Below are 19595 nucleotides of genomic sequence, written 5' to 3' on the forward strand. Positions count from 1 at the left end.
ACAATGGAAACAGTGAGAGACTTTATTTTTGGGGCTCCAAAATCACTGCAGATGGTGAGTGCAGCCATGAAATTAAAAGACACTTGCTCCTTGGAAAAAAAGTTATGACCAACCTAGACAGCATATTAAAAAGCAGAGGCATTACTTTGTCAACAAAGGTCTGTTGAGTCAAGGCTATGGTTTTTCCAGTAGTCATATATGGATGTGAGAGTTGGACTATAAAGAAAGCTGAGCACCGAAGAACTGATGCTTTTGAACTGTGGTGTTGGAGAGGACTCTTGAGAGTCCCTTGGACTGCAAGGAGATCCAATCAGTCCATCCTGAAGGCAATCAGTCCTGAATATTCATTGGAAGGACTGATGCTAAAGCTGAAACTCCAATACTTTGGGCACCTGATGGGAAGAACTGACTCATTGGAAAAGACCCTGATGCTGGGAAAGACTGAAGGCAAGAGGAGAAGGGGAGGACAGAGGATGAGATGGTTGGATGGCGTCACTGACTCAATGGACATGAGTTTGAGTAAACTCCAGGAGTTGGTGATGAACAGGGAGGCCTGGCATCCTGCAGTCCATGGGGTCACAAAGAGTCGGACACCACTGAGCAACTAACTGAACTGAGCTGAATTTCCTTACTTTGCTTCTGCCTTTTATGTATAATAGCTTCTCCCCTGCTCCTATCTGTGGAGCACTCCTGGCCTCTTCTGGTTCAGTGCTACCCAATTGGGATAAATTTTTGTTTAAACTTAAAATTATGCTTCAGTTTATCTCAACACCTCCAAAGGGGGCAACGGCTTCTTAGCTCAGGCAACTGTGGGAATGATGGCTTCAGTCAGTTCAGTCACTCAGTCGTGTCTGACTCTTTGCTACCCCATGAACTGCAGCCCGCCAGGCCTCCCCGTCCATCACCAACTCCTGGAGTCCACCCAAACCCATGTCCATTGAGTTGGTGATGCCATCCAACCATCTCATCCTCTGTCCTCTCCTTCTCCTCCCGCCCTCAATCTTTCCCAGCATCAGGGTCTTTTCAAAGGAGTCTTAATATTGCAAAATCTCTCATTTTCAAAAGATGTCAGAAATCAGGTCAACCTGATACCCTTGGGAGTCCACTTATGGCCTCCTCTGGTTCCTGAGGGAGGGAATTGGTCATCACTCCTTGTGCCAGGTGGTGGAAAGGGACTCACAACCCTTGGTCCCCAGGGGAGCAATGGGCTGCCACCCTGGTTCCTCTGAAAGAAAGAGAGAGAGAGAGAGAGAGAGAGAGAGAGAGAGAGAGAGTGTGTGTGTGTGTGTGTGTGTGTGTGTGTGTGTGTGTGGTGGGGAACCTGTGGCTAACCCTGGTCCCTGTGAGAGGGGATTGTGGCCACCCACCCCTCCTCGGCTCGGAGGGAAGGGACCTGTTATCATCTCAGGTTACAGTCCACGTGGACGCGGACCTATGGTCACTCTGGGACCACCAGAGGAGCCTCTTCTGGTTCCCATGGAAGGGACCCGCGGATGCCCTGGTGCTGGTCCCATGAGAGGGACCTCGCGGACCACCCCCACCCCCACCTTCCCGGGCACGCGCCCCGCTCGCCGCCCCGCGCGCCCCGGACGCCCGGCGGCGGAACCGGCGAGCGCGGGCGCGGCCTGGGGAGCGGCGGGCGGACTGACCCAGCCCGGCCGCCCGCCGCCCCGGTCCGCGTCCCCGCCCCCGCCCCGGGCCCGGCCTCGGCGGGCGGTGGATGGCCGGGCGGCGGCGGCGGCGGCGGCATGCGGCTCCTATTCTTGGCGGTGCTGCGGCGGCACACGGGCAACGCAGTCACGGCCCAGCGCGTCCGGTAGGTGCGGCGGCGCCCGGGGCCTTGGCGAGGGCACCGGGAGGGGCCCGGGAGGGGGTCGGCCTGGCTTCCCCGAACCGCGCGCCCAAACGGACCCGCCGGCGGGCGCGGGGCCCGGGGAGCGCGGGGCTGCGAGGCGTGCTCTGGCTCGGCTCCGGCGCGGGGGCCCGGGCCCCTGCCTGGCGCTCGGATTCTAATGCGCCCCCCGGGGCCGCTCGGCGGGTGATCCCAGTGATACCCGGCACCGGGATGGCCCCGCGAGGCAGCGCGGCGGAGGCTTCTCGGCACTCTCCGCGCGCGTCTCGCCGGGGCCGCCTTCAGGGATGCCCCGTATTGCTTTTGAGTGCCTTAGGTTTGGGGAGACAGCAACGAAACCCCAAGTCGGGGCTTCCGGACGCCACATTTCCGTGGGGACGCTAGAGAAAGAATAAAAACACATGGGTCCATGTATACAATGATACCTATAGACCCGTATAGACACAGGCCAGGGGCCGCGTGTGCTGTTTCAGGCAGGATGCTCAGGGAGGCCTCCCTGTTAGAGTGACATCTGCGCAGAATCCTGGGTGCCAGGAGCGTTCCTTGAAGCTGGGGCGGGCTGGCGGGGTGTGGGGGGAGGGCTGGTGGCTAACCAGGATTTCCAGGTAGAAGGCGCAGCCAAAGTGCAAACCAGTGTTCCTGCATCCTGCCATCCTAAGTACCTCTCCTTGGACTTCTGGTGGTCCAGTGGTTAAGAATCCACCCTGCAATGCTGAGAATGGAGGTTCTATCCCTGGCGGGGGAACTAAGATTCCTCAATAGCTGTCACATGGCCAACATACCCGCTTCACCCACCCACCCACCAAGAAATAAACTAGCCTTCCCTCTTCCTTATCTACCCCCCTCCCTCCTGGTTATCTTCTTAACATTTATCTTCTGATGCAGTTGCAGTTTTCTTGTTTTCTAGATTTACCCCTCTACATTTTCTCTTCTCCCTGCTGGAAGGTAAAAGTACTCAGGGCAAGGAGGGAACTGATTAGTGCCTGAAGTTCAGTTCAGTCGCTTAGTCATGTCTGACTCTTTGCGACCCCATGGACCGCAACACACAAGGCTTGCCTGTCCATCACCAACTCCCAAAGCTTGCTCAAACTCATGTCCGTTGAGTCGGTGATGCCATCCAACCATCTCATCCTCTGTTGTCCCCTTCTCCTCCTTTCTTCAATCTTTCCCAGCATCAAGGTCTTTTCCAACGAGTTGGCTCTTCACATCAGGTGACCAAAGTATTGGAGCTTCAGCTTCAGCATCAGTCCTTCCAATGAATATTCAGGACTGATATCCTTTAGAATGAACTGGTTTGATCTCCTTGCTGAAGTTTCATAGCAGCCTTTTTTTTTTTTAAAGGCAGAGTGACTTGCTTCATGTAATTTCTCAATTGACTTCCCCTCTGTGAACCTGCTTCCTCATCATGGGAATGAGTGATGGGGCCACGCCTACCCCTTCCTGTCCCCACTTTCTCCTTCAAATATGTTAGTTCTCCTGAAGTGCATCGGTGAGAATGGCCCACCGGACGCATCAGTGTTCTGAAGTTTACGGTTTTTCCCATGAGAATTTTCACCATGCAGGTTTGAGATAGTGACACTGCCATCACTCATTTGCAAGGCAGCTATGCTTGCCACTATTTTTTTTTTCCTATGCTGTGCCACATGTGGGATCTTACTTCCCTGACTAGGGATTGAACCTGTGCCCCCTACAGTGAAAGTTTGGAGTCTTAACCCCTGGACCACCACAGAAATCCCAGTCATCCCTCATTTGGACACAGGTAGCCAGGAGGCACGGGCTTCCCTGGTGGCTCAGACAGTAAAGCGTCTGCCTACAATGAGGGAGACCTGGGTTCGATCCCTGGGTTGGGAAGATCTCCTGGAGAAGGAAATGGCAACCCACTCCAGTATACTTTCCTGGAGAATCCCCATTGACAGAGGATCCTGGTAGGCTACAGTCCATGGGGTCGCAAAGAGTCAGACACAACTGAGCGACTTCACTTCACTTCAGCCAAGAGGCACACAGTGGTCTTCACCCTCATGGAGCACATTCCGTGAGGGAAAGAGAGATTTGGGGATATTAACCAGAAATAAAGGAGGTGATTGAGACTGTGGGTTCGGAGAAGGGCTCTCTCAGGAGGTGACATTCAAATAAAGACCTCAGTGACAGAAGGAGGCAGTCTCTTGGGGATCTGGAAGGGTGGATGATCCCAAGATAAGGTACTAGCTCAACACACGTCCTGGGACCAGAATAGGCTCTTGAAAAGCAGAAAGAAAGCCGTGCTCCCTGGACTGTGGTGAGGAAAGGAGGTCAGAGAGAGTGGCCAGCCCAGCAGAGCCTGCGTGCATAGTTTATGCTTTGGCAACTAGAGAAAGCACCCATTATTTAACACTCCACTCCTTAACTCTAGCCACACGTGTGTGCAGGCTAAGCCACTTCAGTCACAACCAACTCTTTGCAGCCCCATGGAGTGTGCCCAGCAGGCTCCTCTGTCCATGGGATTCTCCAGGCAAGGATATTGAAGTGTGTAGCCATGCCCTCCTCCAGGGGATCTTCCCGACCCAGGGATCAACCCCTGTCTCTTATGTCTCCTGCATTGGCAGGCAGGTTCTTTACCACTAGCAGCACCTGGGAAGCCCCTCAAGGTGCACACATCAAGCCAAATCGCCCAAAGGCCCTCACCCACCAAAGGGCTTCCGGGGCACCAGACAGGCACTGGCACAGACATTTAGCAAGGGTGCAGGGCCCTTTAGTTACTGTGCTCTTTTTTTTTTCCTGGTTGTACAGGTCGCAAAATATTGTTCTCTGCTTTGGTCTGTCTCTCTCATCAGAGCCAGGCTTTGGCCTCTCCTTCACTCACTCAGGAAGATTGTGGGGATGGGAGTAGAAAAGGGAAAAAGCAGAAGTTGTGGGAAGACATCTTTTGTCTTTCGAAAGCCTGGGTTCCTTGAGGAAATGATGCTGGGTATCCTGAAGGGCAGGGGAAGTAGTTTTCTTTGGCAAGACTTCCCTGGGAGCCAATTACCAGAAAGCAGTGAGAGCCAGAGGTTCAGACTTTCTCCGAGGGAGACTCTTGTGATCCTCCAGTGACCCTGGGCCATGGGGGAGGGAGCCCCCCCAAATGAATAAGATTGGGGTTCCGAACCATCAGTCTACCTGGGCAGGCTGAGTTGGATAAGACTGGGCTTACAAAAAGGAAAAATGGGTCCATTCTTGCACACTCAAGCTTGTAGTTGTGAGTGAACACCCGATATATAAGTAGTGATGCTGATTTGCGATAGGTACATCCACACTGGATGGGACAACATACAGGGCATTCTGGGAAACTCTCCTGGGCTAGACTTAGGCTGGTTAAGGTTGCCTGTCTTCACTTGCCAGCTTCCCTGCTTAAGATCTCTAAGATCTAGGCCAGGTTACATAATCACAGCTCAAACCTGCCCCATAGGCTTGTTATTAGGATCAAATGTGAGTTAATCCATTTTCAGTGTTTTGAAACAGGGCTTGGGACTTAGTACGCACTCAGTAAACGTGGGCTAGTCATGAGAATATGTACCTTAGTTGGCAAAGCAGGGACGGGTCAGTGTGAAAGGGGTGGTGTCTCAGGTTGAGGGGCAAGCAGGTGGGATGTTGGTAAAAGTGGATCCCTTCTGGACCAAATTGTGCAAACCAAACAGTATAGAATATTCTAGGTCAGTGATTTTTTTTTTTTTTTGACTGCATCTTGAGTGATGCAGGATCTTAGTTCCCTGACCAGGGATTGAACTGGTGATCCCTGCAGTGGTTAAGCTCAGAGTCTTAACCACGGGACTGCCAGGGAAGTCCCATAGGTCAGTGCTTCTTGATGGGAGCAGAGGTCAAGAAAATGTGTGGAGGAGGGAGTGATTTTGCCCCCAGGGAACATGGAGCAGTACCTATAGGCATCTTTGGCCCTCATAGCTCCTGGCATCCTGTGGGTAGAGGCCAGGGATGCAGCTAACACCCTCCAATGCACAGGACAGCCCATGATGGAGACTGAATGAGCTCCAAATGTCAGAGGTGCTGAGGCTGACAAACCCTGCTCTTGGTGGAGTCAGCAGATGTGGCTGGAGGGGTAGACCCAAGTCACGGAAGACCTTCAGTTATTCATTTATTTTTGGCTGTGCTGGGTCTTCATTCCTTTGAGGGCTTCTACTCTTTGGTTGCAGTGTACTGGCTTCTCATTGCCGAATTTTCTGATGTTGTGGAGCAGGGGCTCTAGGGCACATGGGCTTCAGTAGTTACGGCTCACGGGGTCTAGAGCATAGGTTAGTAGTTGTTCAAGGGTTAGTTACCCCATGGCATGTGGAATCTTCCCAGACCAGGGATCGAACCCGTGTCCCCAGCATTGGCAGGCGGATTCTTATACACTGGACCACCAGGGAAGTCCTGTTTGCAGAATTTTAAATACCCTAATCAAGGCCTACTCTCTGGGATTGTCTCCTAAGCCCTGTGAATGTTAGAAACCTGCATCAGAGGTTTGTTCACCAGCATGCAGCGTGTCATAAAGAAGCGAAGTGTTTAGGGTGCGTGGTTTTCTGCACAGTTATGGGGGCCTTTGTGTGGAGGAGAATCAAGGAGCCCTGCCCACCCAGCAGCCCTGCTGTCTGCATCTCCCTTTGGTCAGTGTCCCCACTGTGTCACCTGGCTCAGCCAGAAGCCAGGTCCAGCGAGGGGATCCATGGTTCCCTCCTCTCACTTCTAATCCCCTGAGGCTGTCAACAATTTCCAGAAGAACCCCAAAATCCTGAGGATCCTCTGAGCCAGGCAAATAGGTTCAGGTCAGTTTCTCACAGTAAAGGTGAAAATTTAAATTGCACAAGTGAAAAAAAAAGTCATACCGTTCTCTTTGGGACAAAGTAACGGGAGATGAGGTCAAAGGACACCTCCTGTTAGGTTAAAATCAATAGCAGGGCTGGGTAGTAGGTCAGAGATCCTCCACCTCTAAACTCAAAGGTATTTACTCTCTGGCCATTTGCAGGGAAGGTTTGCTGACCCCTGCTCTAAATCAGACCATCAGAGACTTGATAGATCACTGCGTCCCATACCTAGAGTTTTGTCTGCAGTGTGGCTAAAGGTTTAAGGATGTCAACTACAAATTGGCACTTGCCAAGAGCACTGCCAGTGACTGAACAGGGGCATTTGCCATCTGCCTCTGAGGAGATTGAACCCTGCGCTGCTGCAGCTGTTGACCTTCAATACCCCTGAGAGAGTTTAAGGTGGAGAGAGGCACTCTGCTCCAGGGAATCTCGTGGGACTGGTCTTTAGATAGTTGGATATTTTCAGGAGCAGATTCTATGATTCCAATCCTTTTTGTTTGTTTTGTTTAGTTGCCCAGCTGTATCTGACTCTGCATCCCCATGGACTGTGGCACACCAGGCCTCTCTGTCCCTCACCATCTCCCTAAGTTTGCCCAAGTTCATGTCCATTGCATTGATAATACCACCAGCCATCTCATCCTCTGACACCCTCTTCTCCTTCTGCCCTCAATCTTTCCCAGCATCAGGGACTTTACCAATGAGTCTGCTGTTCACATCAGATGACCAAAATACTGGAGTTTCAGCTTCAGCATCAGTCCTTCCAACCCTGAGTATTTAGGGTTAATTTCCTTTAGGATGGACTGGTTTGATGTCCTTGCTATCCAAGGGACTTTCAGGAGTCATGTCCAGCACCACAGTTTGAAGGCATCAAATCTTTGGCGCTCTGCCTTTTTTACGGTCCAGCTCTCAACAACCATAAGTGACCACTAGGAAGACCATAGCCTTGACTGTACAGACCTTTGTCGGCAGAGTATAGTCTCTGCTTTTCAACACACTGTCTAGGTTTGTCATAGTTTTCCTGCCAGGAAGCAAACATCTTCTGATTTCATGGTTGCAGTCACCATCCACAGTGATTTTAGAGCCCAAGAAGAGGAAATCTGTCACTACTTCCACCTTCTCCTCTTCTATTTGCCATGAAGTAATGGGGCCAGATGCCATGATCATAATTTTTTAATATTTAGTTTTAAGCCAGCTCTTTCACTCTCCTTCTTCAACCTCATCAAGAGGCTCTTTAGTTCCTCTTCTCTTTCTGCCTTTAGAGTAGTATCATCTGCATATCTGAGGTTGTTGATGTTTCTCCCACTTATCTTGATTTCAGCTTGTAACTCACCCAGCCTGACATTTCTCATGATGTGCTCAGTGTATAGGTTAAACAAACAGAGTGACAGCAGACAGCCCTGTCATACTCCTTTCTCAAGCTTACACCAATCGGTAATTCCATGCTGGGTTCTAACTGTTACTTCTTGACCTGCATACAGGTTTCGTAGGAGACACGTAAGATGGTCTGGTATTCCCGTCTCTTTAAGAGCTTTCCACAGTTTATTATGAATGACACAGTCAAAGGCTTTGGCACAGTCAATGAAACAGAGGTTGATATTTTTCTGGAATCCTTTGCTTTCTCTATGATCCAGGAAATGTTGGCAATTTAATCTCTGGTTCCTCTTCCTTTTCTAAACCCAGCTTGATCCTTGCATCTCCTCACATCTAGAAAAGCACAAAATCCCTTTATGGTGACATCAGATGTGCATGACTAGCAGAAAACCTTTTGTACAATGAATGCTTAATGGTATTGAACTCCGCCTTCACCAAAACCTTATATATAATCTTCCCCCACTGCCTCTTTGGAGCAGTCTCTTAGATCTATCTGAGGTGCTGCCTCCCAGGCTGCAGTCCTCATTTTGCCACAAATAAAACTTAACTCGCAACTCTCAAGCTGTGCATCTTTTTTCAGTCGAAAAGGAAATGCAAGAAAAGAGATGGAAAAGAAGGAACTTCCCTGGTGGTCCAGTGGTCAGGGCTCAGCACTTTCACTGCTGAGTGCCCTGGTTCAATTCCTGGTCGGGGAATTAAGATCCCACTAGCTACCTATTTCGGCCAAAAAAAAAAGAAGAAGAACAAGAGATGGAAACAAGAAAAGGTGAAGGATTGAGGCTTCCTAGGTCCACAGTTCTGGGACTTCCCTGGGTGTTCAGTGGTTTAGACTCTACACTTCTAAATGCAGAGGGCATAGGTTCAATTTAATTTTTATTTTTTTTTGGTGAGGCCAAAAAATTAAAAACAAAAAACCAGAATTACACAGCAGAGTAGGGAGTTCTAAAAGTTAGTGCTTGGGCCAGGGCTCTGACACCAGAGTGAATGCAGTGTCCCTGTGTTGAGAGAGCCAGACTTCGTACAGGGGTGTGTGGTTGTGTGTTCTCTTTTTCCTCCATCTGAAACACAGCGTGAAGTGATTTTATTTGATGGGAAGTAGTTCAGATAACAGAAGCAAACAGAAGACTTTGTGGAAATGCACTGGAGAGGAAAAAAAAGGAGGAAAGTAAATATCATCACATCTAGTACAGCCCTGACCCTACTGCCCAGGGAACCCTCTGCTGGTAAAGGTCTGAATTCTGCTGTAACCATCAAGTGTTGCTGGGGGTTTGGCTCTGCAGAAGAGCTCAAAGATACTGTTCTGTGAACCCCTTGACACGGAACGAGGACCCTGTCCCAAGGCTGCAGGATTGTTTCTTGACTGCTCTTCCCTTGTCTCCGCAACCCCTCCCTTCCCTGATGAGCAACTGTTTGAACCTGCTCTTTGGAACTCAGGGAAGGTGACTGAGACTGTATGAAGCCTATTTCTTGTAAAGGCTTCCATACCCAGAAGCCCCACAGGGTCCTGCCCAGTTTCAGAAACTGCAGGTATACATTAAGTCAGTGGGAAGAGCTTTCATCTTCTCCCCTGATAAAATCATTGTTGCTTATTGTTTTCATTTAGCAAATATTTATTATTGAGTATCTCCAGGGGCACAGCACTGGGAAGGCTCTGGAACAGAGGAGGACAGGTGAGACCTGCAGAAGCCAGCAGCTGCTCAGCCAGAGAATTTTTAGCACATCAGCTCAATGCTATGCCCTGTCATTTGAAAGAAGGTTTCAGCATTCTAGCACGAATGTACAATCACACAGATTCTTTAATTACAATATGATTAGTGCTAGGAAGAACTGCCAAGTGGTAAGAGTGTATTCCACCTGCCAATGCAGGAGATGCAAGAGATGTGGGTTTGATCCCTGGGTTGGAAAGATCCCATGCAGTAGGAAATGGCAACCTGCTCCATTATTCTTGCCTGGAAAATTCCATGTGCAGAGGAGCCTGGCAGGCTACAGTCCATGGGGTTACAAAGAGTTGGACATGATTGAGTGCACGTGCACACACACACACACACACACACACACACACATGAGTGTGTTCAAAGGACAGACCTATTTCTAGAGGGTCTGGGAGGCTCCCCAGAGAAATAGCTTTTCCTTTCTCATGCAGTTTTTTTTAATTGAGATATAATTCACATACCATAAAATTCACCCTTTTAAAGCATCCAATTCAGTGGTTTTTAGTATATTCGTAAAGTCACACAACTATCACCACTATCTCACTTCAGAACATTCTTAGCCATCTCAGAAGGCACCCCAGACTCATTAGCTGTCATCCCCACACTACCCCCCAGTGCTCCTCCCCAAGGTCCAGGCAGCCAATAATCTTTTCCCCATGAATTTGCCTCTTCTGGACATCTCATATAAATGAAATCATATTCTATGTGGTCCTTTCTGAAGACTCTGCAGAATGCATCAGTACTTAATTCTTTTATAGCAGAATAATATATTGCATTTATGGACATGTCACATTTTGCTTGTCCATCCATCAGCTGAAGGACATTTGAGTTGTTTGCACTTACTGGCTACTGTCAATAGGGCTGTGGTGAATGTTTGCATATGAGAAAAAACTTTTTATTTATTTACTTTTTATTATTTATTTACGTTGGCCACACTGCACAGCACATGGAATCTTAGTTCCCCAACCGGGGATGGAACTCACGCCCCATGCATTGGAAGTATGGAACCTTAACCACTGGCTCACCAGAAAATCCCAAGAGAAATAACTTTTTAAGCGGGAGCTTAAAACCTGTGGGTTAGCTGGGTGAAGAGGGAGAAAGGTTGGGAACAGCATTTTTGGCCAAGGGACCCGCCTGTGGGGATGCCCCGAGACAGGAAGCAGCTTGTGGAGTTGAGAAGTGGAGGCATCTGAAGAGTTAGCAAGAGAGAGCAGCTGGCCTGGCAGTCGCTGCCTGGTGAAAGTTCTGGATTGAATGCTAGCAGGATTCGGAGTGAGGGACTGAGGTGGCTGACATGGGAGCAAAGGGAGAGTACAGGCTTGAAAACGGTTGGGAAGGACCTGGGATGATGTAGCAGAGGAGAGAGATGATGTAAGAGATGTGAAAAATTGAATATTTCCTGCCATATCAGTAGACAAGGACGACACAGTCATTGGCGATTGCAGCCGCCACTAATGGTGAGCTGGTGAGCGCTGAGGAAACTCAGGAAGGAAAGAATACCTGCCGTCTATTAATAGCAGACATCAGACTGCAGCCTGAGGAATCTCAGGATGTGAAAACCCAGGATACTGGCCCCGGATAGCTGAGGTGCATACCAAAGGAATGATTTCAGCAAGCCCAGACTCTTGCATCTTCCCAATACATAGAAAAGTCTTCAATTCCTTACCTTGAGATATCTGGTTTTCTTTTTGTTGTTGTTGCTGTAATTTTCCTTTTTTAAAACTTTTTATTTTGTATCGAGGCATAGCTGATTAACAAGCAATGTTGTGATGGTTTCAGGTGAATAGTGAAGGGACTCAGCCAGATGTATCCATGTATCCATTCTCCCCTAAACTCCCTTCTCATTCAGGCTGCCACATAACATTGAGCAGGTTCCCTGTGCTATTCAATAGGTCCTTGTTGACTATTCATTTAAAATATGTGTGTATAAGTCAATCTCAAACTTTGGAACTATCCTTTCCCTTCATCCATCCTCTTGGCAACCTATAAGTTTGTTCTGTATGTCTGTGAACAGGATTTTTGCTTTATCACTAAATTATCCTTTCATATTTTCTATTTTTGGGAGTTTGTTTTTAAAATTTTTATTTATTACTTTTTTGTTTTGTTTTGAACAATTGGTGGTTGCTTCTATTCTGTTTCTATGTTCCCTCCCTTCCCTAATAAGTAACTGCTTGAGTCTGCTCTTTGGAACTCTGGGAGGGTCTAGGAAAGCCTTTTTCTACAAACAAGACATAGGGGACAGGGAGGGGCTTTGTGACCCTCTGAGGTCAGAGTACTGTTGCTGTGGAAGGGATGAAGGGCCTTGGGGAAAGATCACCTCTGTGATTAGAGATCCTGATGGTTTATGAGAAGCTAGGCAGGATTTTAGATCAAGAGCAAGAAAGTCTCTAATCCGATGGTCTATAATAGTAGCAGAGATTTGCAGCCTCATGTCATTGAAAACCCAACCCTAATTGCATGGACAAGGAAAGGGATTTAGCTGCTTATCCTATAAAAAGTCTGAGGGTAGGGCAGACTTCAGACATGATATCATTGTTAAGATGGTATGGATGGGAGTCAGTTGCTCTCTATGTCTTGGATCCACTTCCCATTCTTGTCAGGTTTTGTTTGCTGGCACCTCCCAACTCAAGCCCAGCAAGAAACACTAGTCTGAGTGGTGAAGGTGCAGCCCCAAGTCCCAGAGTGCCTGCCCCAGGCTGGTTGTATGCATAGGTGGCATGCTCTGATTGGATCCTGGAGTTGAGTGCTTCACACTGAAATGAGCAATGGGGATGTTCAAGGCTGCAGGAAGAGGGGAAGTGGAAATGGATGTTATCGAGGTGTCGACAAAAAAGATGTGCAACATGAGAGTTGTGAGTTAAGTTTTATTTGGGGTAAAATGTGGGCTGCAGCCTGGGAGACAGCACCTCAGATAGCTCTGAGAGACTGCTCCAAAGAGGCAGTGGGAAGAAGGAAGGTCAATAGGGGACTTAAATGCAATTGAGTGCTTACTTTACACAAGGTTTTCTGCTAGTCATGAGGAGCTGATGTCACCATGAAGGGATTTAGTGCTTTCCTAGATATGAAAAGATACAAAGTTTGGGATCATGAAATCAGTTCCTGGAAATATCTAGCTATCTAAAGACCTGTCCCACCAGATTTCCTGGAGCATAGAGTGTCTCACTCCACCCTGGATTCCCTCAGCAGATATTGAAGGTCAACAGCTGCAGTAGCACAGGGTTCAATCTCCACAGAAGCAGATGGCAAATGCCCTTGTTCTTGTTTAGTCACTGGCAAATGCTCTTAGCCAGTGCCAATTTATAGTTGACAGAGGTGACACATTTCAGAGTGAAAGCTTTACTGATACTTATCAGTAAAGGAAAGAGGAAAAGCAGTCCTCTGAACTTTTGAAGTTTTAGTTCAGTTCTGTTGAGTCACTCAGTTGTGTCTGACTCTTTGTGACCCCATGGACTGCAGCAAGCTAGGCTTCTCTGCCCATAACCACTCCCCAGAGCTTGCTCAAACTCATGTCCATCGAGTCAGTGATGCCATCCAACCATCTCATCCTCTGTCATCCCCTTCTCTTCCTGCCTTCAATCGTTTCCAGCATCGGAGTCTTTTCCAATGAGTCAGTTCTTCACATCAGGTAGCCAAAGTATTAGAGCTTCAGCTTCCAATGAATATTCAGGACTGATTCTGTTTAGGATTGACTGGTTGGATCTCCTTGTAGTCCAAGAGACTCTCAAGAGTCTTCTCCAACACCACAGTTCAAAAGCATCAATTTTTGAAGGTTTAAGGGAAAAATAAATGTTGTAGGTATCTCTTGACTTCCTAGTTTTGCATTCTAATCCCCTCTGATGCAAAGGACATCTTTTTTTTTGGTGTTAGTTCTAGAAGGTCTTGTAGGTTTTCATAGAACCGATCAACTTCAGCTTTTTCAGCATTCATGGTTGGGGCATTGACTTGGATTACTGTGTTGTTGAATAGTTTGCTTAGAAGTGGACGAGATCATTCTGTCATTTTGAGATTGCACCCAAGTACTGCATTTTGGACTCTTTTGTTGACTGAGGGCTACTCCATTTCTTCTAAGGGATTCTTGCCCACAATAGTAGATATAATGGTCATCTGAATTAAATTTGCCCATTTCTATCCATTTTAGTTCACTGATCCTTAAAATGTCGATGTTCACTCTTGCCATCTCCTGCTTGATCATGTCCAGTTTACCGTGATTCATGGACCTAACATTCCAGGTTCCTATGCAGTATTGTTCTTTATAGCATCAGACTTTACTTTCATCACCAGACACATCCACAACTGAGTGTTGTTTCCACTTTGGCCCAACCACTTCACTCTTTTTGGAGCTGTTCATGATTGCCCTCTGCTCTTCTCCATTAGCATATTGGACACCTTCCAAACTGGGGGGCTCATCTTCTGGTGTCATATCTTTTTGCCTTTTCATACTGTCCATGGGGTTCTCTTGGTAAGAATACTGGAGTGATTTGCCATTCCCTCATCCGGTGGACCACGTTTTGTCAGAACTCTTCACTGTGACCCGTCCACCTTGGGTGGCCCTGCATGGCATGGCTCACAGCTTCATTGTTATGCAACCCCCTTCTCCATGACAAGGCAATGATCCATGAAGGGGGTCTAGAGCTGAAGAGGATGTAATCCCATGTGTTTAGACATAAAGGGAGCCACGTGTGTCATTTAAAACATTCTAGGAGTCACTTTAAGCAAAGCAGAAACAGATCAAATTAATTTTAATAATATAGTCTTATGAACTCAGTATATCCAAATAATATTTCAACATGTTGTCAATACAAAAATTATGATTGAGCTGTATTTATTTGGTTGCATCGAGTCTTAGTTGTGGCATGCAAGATCTTTAGTTGTGGCAGGAGAACTCTTAGTTGTAGCATGTGGGGTCTAGTTCTCTGACCAGGGATCGAACCCAGGCCCCCTGCATTGGGAGTGCGGAGTCTTAGCCACTGAACCACCAGGGAAGTTCCTGTATGTATATTTTACACTCAGCACATCTTTTTTCAATTTGCCACATTTCCAGTGCTCAGTTGGCTTTGTTATTAGACAATGTAGGACTCACCCTGAAGATGGGACCTGTCTCTTCCATTTGGTGTAAGACCCCTCATTTCTTGTTGTTTCCCCATCTCCCCAAGTTCATTTACTTCATTAGTCTGAGCTCAGCAGTCTTTTGGGTTCAGGAGACTTGATCTAGATGCTTTACCTGTTTTGTGACTGTATGTTTGCACTCTTTTAAAAAGAGTGACTTCCTAACAGTAATCTCTCGAGTACAAGACTCTGCTAGAATCACATTAAAAAGTAGATTCACTTTACAGTTTGCAGAACTCACCCAAGGAGATAATATGCAAGGTAACACCATATCCCACAAGTGTGCTGTTATTATCTCACTGCATTTATGGAGAGGCAAGGGGGTGGGCAGTGTCCTCTCCAGTTTACTTTCCTGAGCTAGGGCTCACGGGTTCATGTGGGCATTGCCTTGACAGGTCTTCATCTCGCTGAGCTTCATCATGGTTTCAAGACCAGCATGGTTTCTCTTAACTTATCAGAACTTCCTTTCTTAAAAAAGCTTTTATTTACTTAATTATTTTTGGCTGCTCTGGGTCTTTGTTGCTGCACATGGGCTTTCTCTAGTTGCGGTGAGCAGGGGCTATTCTTCATGGTGGTGCACGGGCTTCTCACTGTGGTGGCCTCTCTTGTTGCAGAGCTAGGGTTCTAGGGTGCAGGCTCAGTAGTCGTGGCTTGTGGGCTCAGTAGTTGTGGCACACAGGCTTAGTTGCCCCGAGGCATATGGGATCTTCCCGGACCAGGGATTGAACACATGTCCCCTGCACTGGCAGATAGACTGTCAACCACTGGACCACCTGGGAAGTCCCACGTCTCAGAACTTCTTGAAATATTATCAGAGTGTGACATCCTACACTTCAACACAGGTGACTTCACCCCACCAGTGACACGACATTCTTTCCCCCCAGGCGAACCATAGTTGAGCCAGGTTGACATCACGGGACATTAATGTCAACACCAGGTTGGCATTAGGTGCAATGTTCTATGAGAATCAATGGGCCCAGCCCACTGCTCACACTTAGAGGCCCACAAGCTGAGATGGCCTTAAGGAATATTAGATTCCTGTTTCCTGTCTCAGGATCATGCAGGGGCTCATGGCTATGGAATGGAATGCAGTCTGTGTTGCCTGTCCTGTATCAGTTTTTCTTGCTATTTTTTTTTTAATGGAGACATCATAGTTTATCAAAATCCATATAGGTTAAACACACAAATGATTAAGCTCTGTTTATGCACTCAGTTAAATAGGATGGCTTTCAGCCAGGTGGAAGCAAGTAGAGTCCTACTGAATCTTTGAATCTTGAGTCGGGGTGTGCAAGGAGGTTCAGTTAATTTCTGGAACATGCTCAAAGTCTCTTAATTTATTGGAGATGCTTTTGTTCTCAAAAAAAAAAAAAAAAAAAAGCTGTTGCTAAGCCAAATAAGCCAGAGTTCCTGGGACATAACAGGTGCTCAGGGAATTTATTAGTTGAATCAAGTTATCACTCATGGAAAGTGAAAAGTGAAAGTCATTCAGTCATGCCCGACTCTTTGTGACCCCATGGACTATGCAGTCCATGGAATTCTCCAGGCTAGAATACTGGAGTGGGTAGCTGTTTCCTTCTCCAGGGGATCTTCCCAACCCAGGGATCGAACCCAGGTCTCCCACATTGCAGGTGGATTCTTTACCAGCTGAGCCACCAGGGAAGCCCAAGAATACTGGAGTGGGTAGCCTATCCCTTCTCCAGTGGATCTTCCTGACCCAGGAATTGAACCAGGGTCTCCTGCATTGCAGGCAGATTCTTTACCTGCTGGGCTCCTGGGGAAGCCCAGTGATGCTGAAAGATCAGCCTCTGTGCACTGGTGCCAAATCTGTTGCAGGAAGGGGGACCCCTTCCAGGGCCTGAGAGTGGGCTCTTGTCTAACACTTGACAATGAATTGTTGGAGGAAATACATGTGCTGACAAAGCAAGAGACTTTATTGGGAAGGGGACTTGGATGGAGAGCAGCAGGGTAAGAAAACCCAGAACTGCTCTGCCATGTGATTTGCTGTCTCAGGTTTTATGGTAATGAGGTTAGTTTCCAGGTTGTCTCTGGCTGATAATTCTGACTCAGGGTCCTTCCTGGTGGCGGTTGCATGGTTCAGCCAAGATAGATTCCAGTGAGAAGAATTCTGGGAGGTTGGTAGGACCTATGTACTGGCGTCTTCTCTTTTCTTTTGACCTTTCCTGAATTCTTCTGGTTGATGCTAACTTGTTAGTTCTACATTCCTTTCAAGGACCTCCTGTTTAACACAACTCATGCAAGTGGTTCTTATGATGCCTGGCCAGGGCAAGTGGTTTCAGTCCGTGGTTCCCCTAACAAATCAAATCTCGGAGACAGAGTTTTGGGTGAAGTAGAAAAGAATAGCTTTATTGCTTTCCCAGGCAAAGGGGAGCCCTTGAAACTGTGTCCCAACCCTGAAGAATTTGGTGAGGATTTTTATAGCAATGGTCCAAGGGTGGTGTTGCTGATAGGATTAGGGTGTGTGCATGGACTGCACTCAGGTAATCTTAAACCAGGACCCTGCCCCAAGGCTGCACTATTGCTTCTTGGCTGTTCCTCTCCTGTCTCTGTATCCCCTTCCTTCTCTGATTAGCAACTGTTGGAACCTGCCTTTTGGAACTCAGTGGAGGTCATGGAGGCTGAACAGAAAGGCTCCTGTGCCCCGGAGCCCCACAGGGTCCTGCTTGGTTTCAGAAGGAACAAGGACAAAGCAATTTAAAGGTGTTATTTCCTTAAGATCTTATGGAAAAACCAGAAAGAACTTTTTGGCCAACCTGATACAAATCAGCAGGAAACAAGGCTCAAGTCTTGGTCCATAGAGAATTAAGATAAAAAAAAAGACTATTTTGAAATATTTATGAGATCATAAAGCTAGTGTTGAAATGCCATTTGAAAACATGTTTAATAGACGAAAAACAAGGTATTGTCTGTACCCAGTCACCCAATCCAATGTGCCCTGACCAATAGATTCCACAACAGCCAGAAATCTCTCAGGTATAAATTTCCTAAGTAGAATTCAAACTGTTTCCTTTCCATTTCCCAACACCTTTGGTTTTGGCTTCTCATTTTAGAGTTTTAAAGATGGAATAACAGTCATTTCACAATTATGCTCTGAAGTTCATTGTGTCCTTATTTTTGCATGATGTGTATTTTTAGGCTGAAGTGATCAGATAACTAGACAGCCTGCAGGCTTCTTTCCCGGTTCTGCTTAACAGTTGCCATCAGCATTTCCAAAGGAGTCGCGGGGGTGGGGGGGTGGGGAGGTTAGGTGGTGGTGGGGGGGCGGTGACGGAGTCAATCAGCGTTAACAGTGGAAATGATAAGAAAAAGATATTCAATAAGTTGTAAGAGCAGAGCTCAAGTCTCTAGACCTTAGTTTTTCTTTCTTGGCAAGGTGATAGCTGCAGCCTTGTGCATTTAATTTACAGTACAAAAGAGAAAACAGAGAGAGAGAGAAAAAAAATTTATCATTCACGTAGTAGTATTGGTGATCATTCTCACCATATTTCCCAGAGTGGAGGCGGGCTGGAAGATTTGATGTATCTTCTGAAGACCTGAGTTCTGCTGAGGCTCCCACTGTGTTAGGAAGTTGATCATTTTATGATCATTTGGATTGAATGTTCTAGATCCTTGTTCTTCTATGTTTACTCTTCTTATTTGATACAATATCGCCCCTAAGTGCCACCCAGCTAACTCCTCTCTTGTTTAGCTGAAGAATAACCATCTTTATTATCACTGGAATTAGGAAGGAAATGGCTATGTTGGGTTTGAACTTTGTACTCCAGTATCTTCTGGATGATTTAAGAACTTTTCAAGAGTAATTTTAAGTGTCCTTGATTGCCACCGACGTGCTGATTTTGTGTTTTTCTGTTTGTTCTTTTCTGATTTTTGTGTCTGGAGTATAGTTGATTTACAGTGTTGTGTTCATTTCAGGTATACAGCAAAGTGATTCAGTCATAGCTGTATTTTCTTTTTTCAGATTATTTTCCCTTATAGATTATTACAAGATATTGAGTATAGAGTCCCCTCTGCAACTGTCCCCTACCAACAGTAGGTCCTTGATGGTTTTTCTGTTCTGTAATAGGAACTCTAAGTGTGATGTGACTGCCTTGCTCATATGACTGCGGCCCAGAGGGATGGTAGTAGCGATGGGCTTGGAGCACAATGGAAATAGTGAGGAGACAGCTACATTAGGAGCAGAGGCTGTCAAATTTCACTGAAGGGAGCTGGTGTTGGGGAATGTTGGGGCCATGTCAGGGGGCTCAGAAGGCATGATGCATTGGACATCCTCCAGATGGAAGGCAGGACTGGCGCTAAGGGTGGCAAGAGTGGGATGCGCTTGGCCTTGCAGGGGAAGAGGGAGATGAAGGGCGCTGTGTGCTAGGCTAGGGCGCTTGGACTTGATCCCAGAGACACATCCAGCCATCACTGCTTGCTATATTCGGGAAGCAAGACAGATCCATGCCCCATTCTTGCAGAGTTGACAATTGGGCTGGCTACGCTTAGCCGTTTGAGGGTTTTAAGCAAGGGAGAGGCCAAGTTGGATTGGCTGTGCATTCACATGCTCATACACATACACCTCAAGCAATTACAATAAGTTCCACTTATGAACATTGCAGATTTTTAAAAATGCAGAATGTGCATTCACATGTCTAACCATAGAAGTTAGTCCTGTGTCTGGCATACACTGTCACATGTGTGCATTGTCTACAAGTTGTTTGTGCTTTTGTGTGTTTTACTATG

At 47.1% G+C, this 19595-nt stretch overlaps 1 protein-coding gene and 1 non-coding gene across 3 annotated transcripts in view; both read left to right on the forward strand.

Annotated features, from left to right (window-relative positions):
- Positions 1–1724: 1724 nt before the first annotated feature.
- Positions 1725–19595, forward strand: part of GLT1D1 (glycosyltransferase 1 domain containing 1) — a 112513-nt gene continuing 94642 nt past the window's right edge. For both annotated transcript variants that reach the window (XM_061140863.1, XM_061140864.1), the window contains exon 1: positions 1725–1816. In XM_061140863.1, coding sequence (XP_060996846.1) covers positions 1749–1816 — 68 coding nt within the window. In that variant the 5' untranslated portion in view covers positions 1725–1748. The remainder of the gene's footprint in view (positions 1817–19595) is intronic.
- Positions 8660–8732, forward strand: TRNAE-UUC (transfer RNA glutamic acid (anticodon UUC)). Its single transcript has one exon. It is a non-coding gene; the product is annotated as a tRNA-Glu (tRNA).

Source organism: Dama dama, chromosome 5 (assembly GCF_033118175.1).
Source record: "Dama dama isolate Ldn47 chromosome 5, ASM3311817v1, whole genome shotgun sequence".
In the NCBI taxonomy this organism is placed as follows: domain Eukaryota; kingdom Metazoa; phylum Chordata; class Mammalia; order Artiodactyla; family Cervidae; genus Dama; species Dama dama.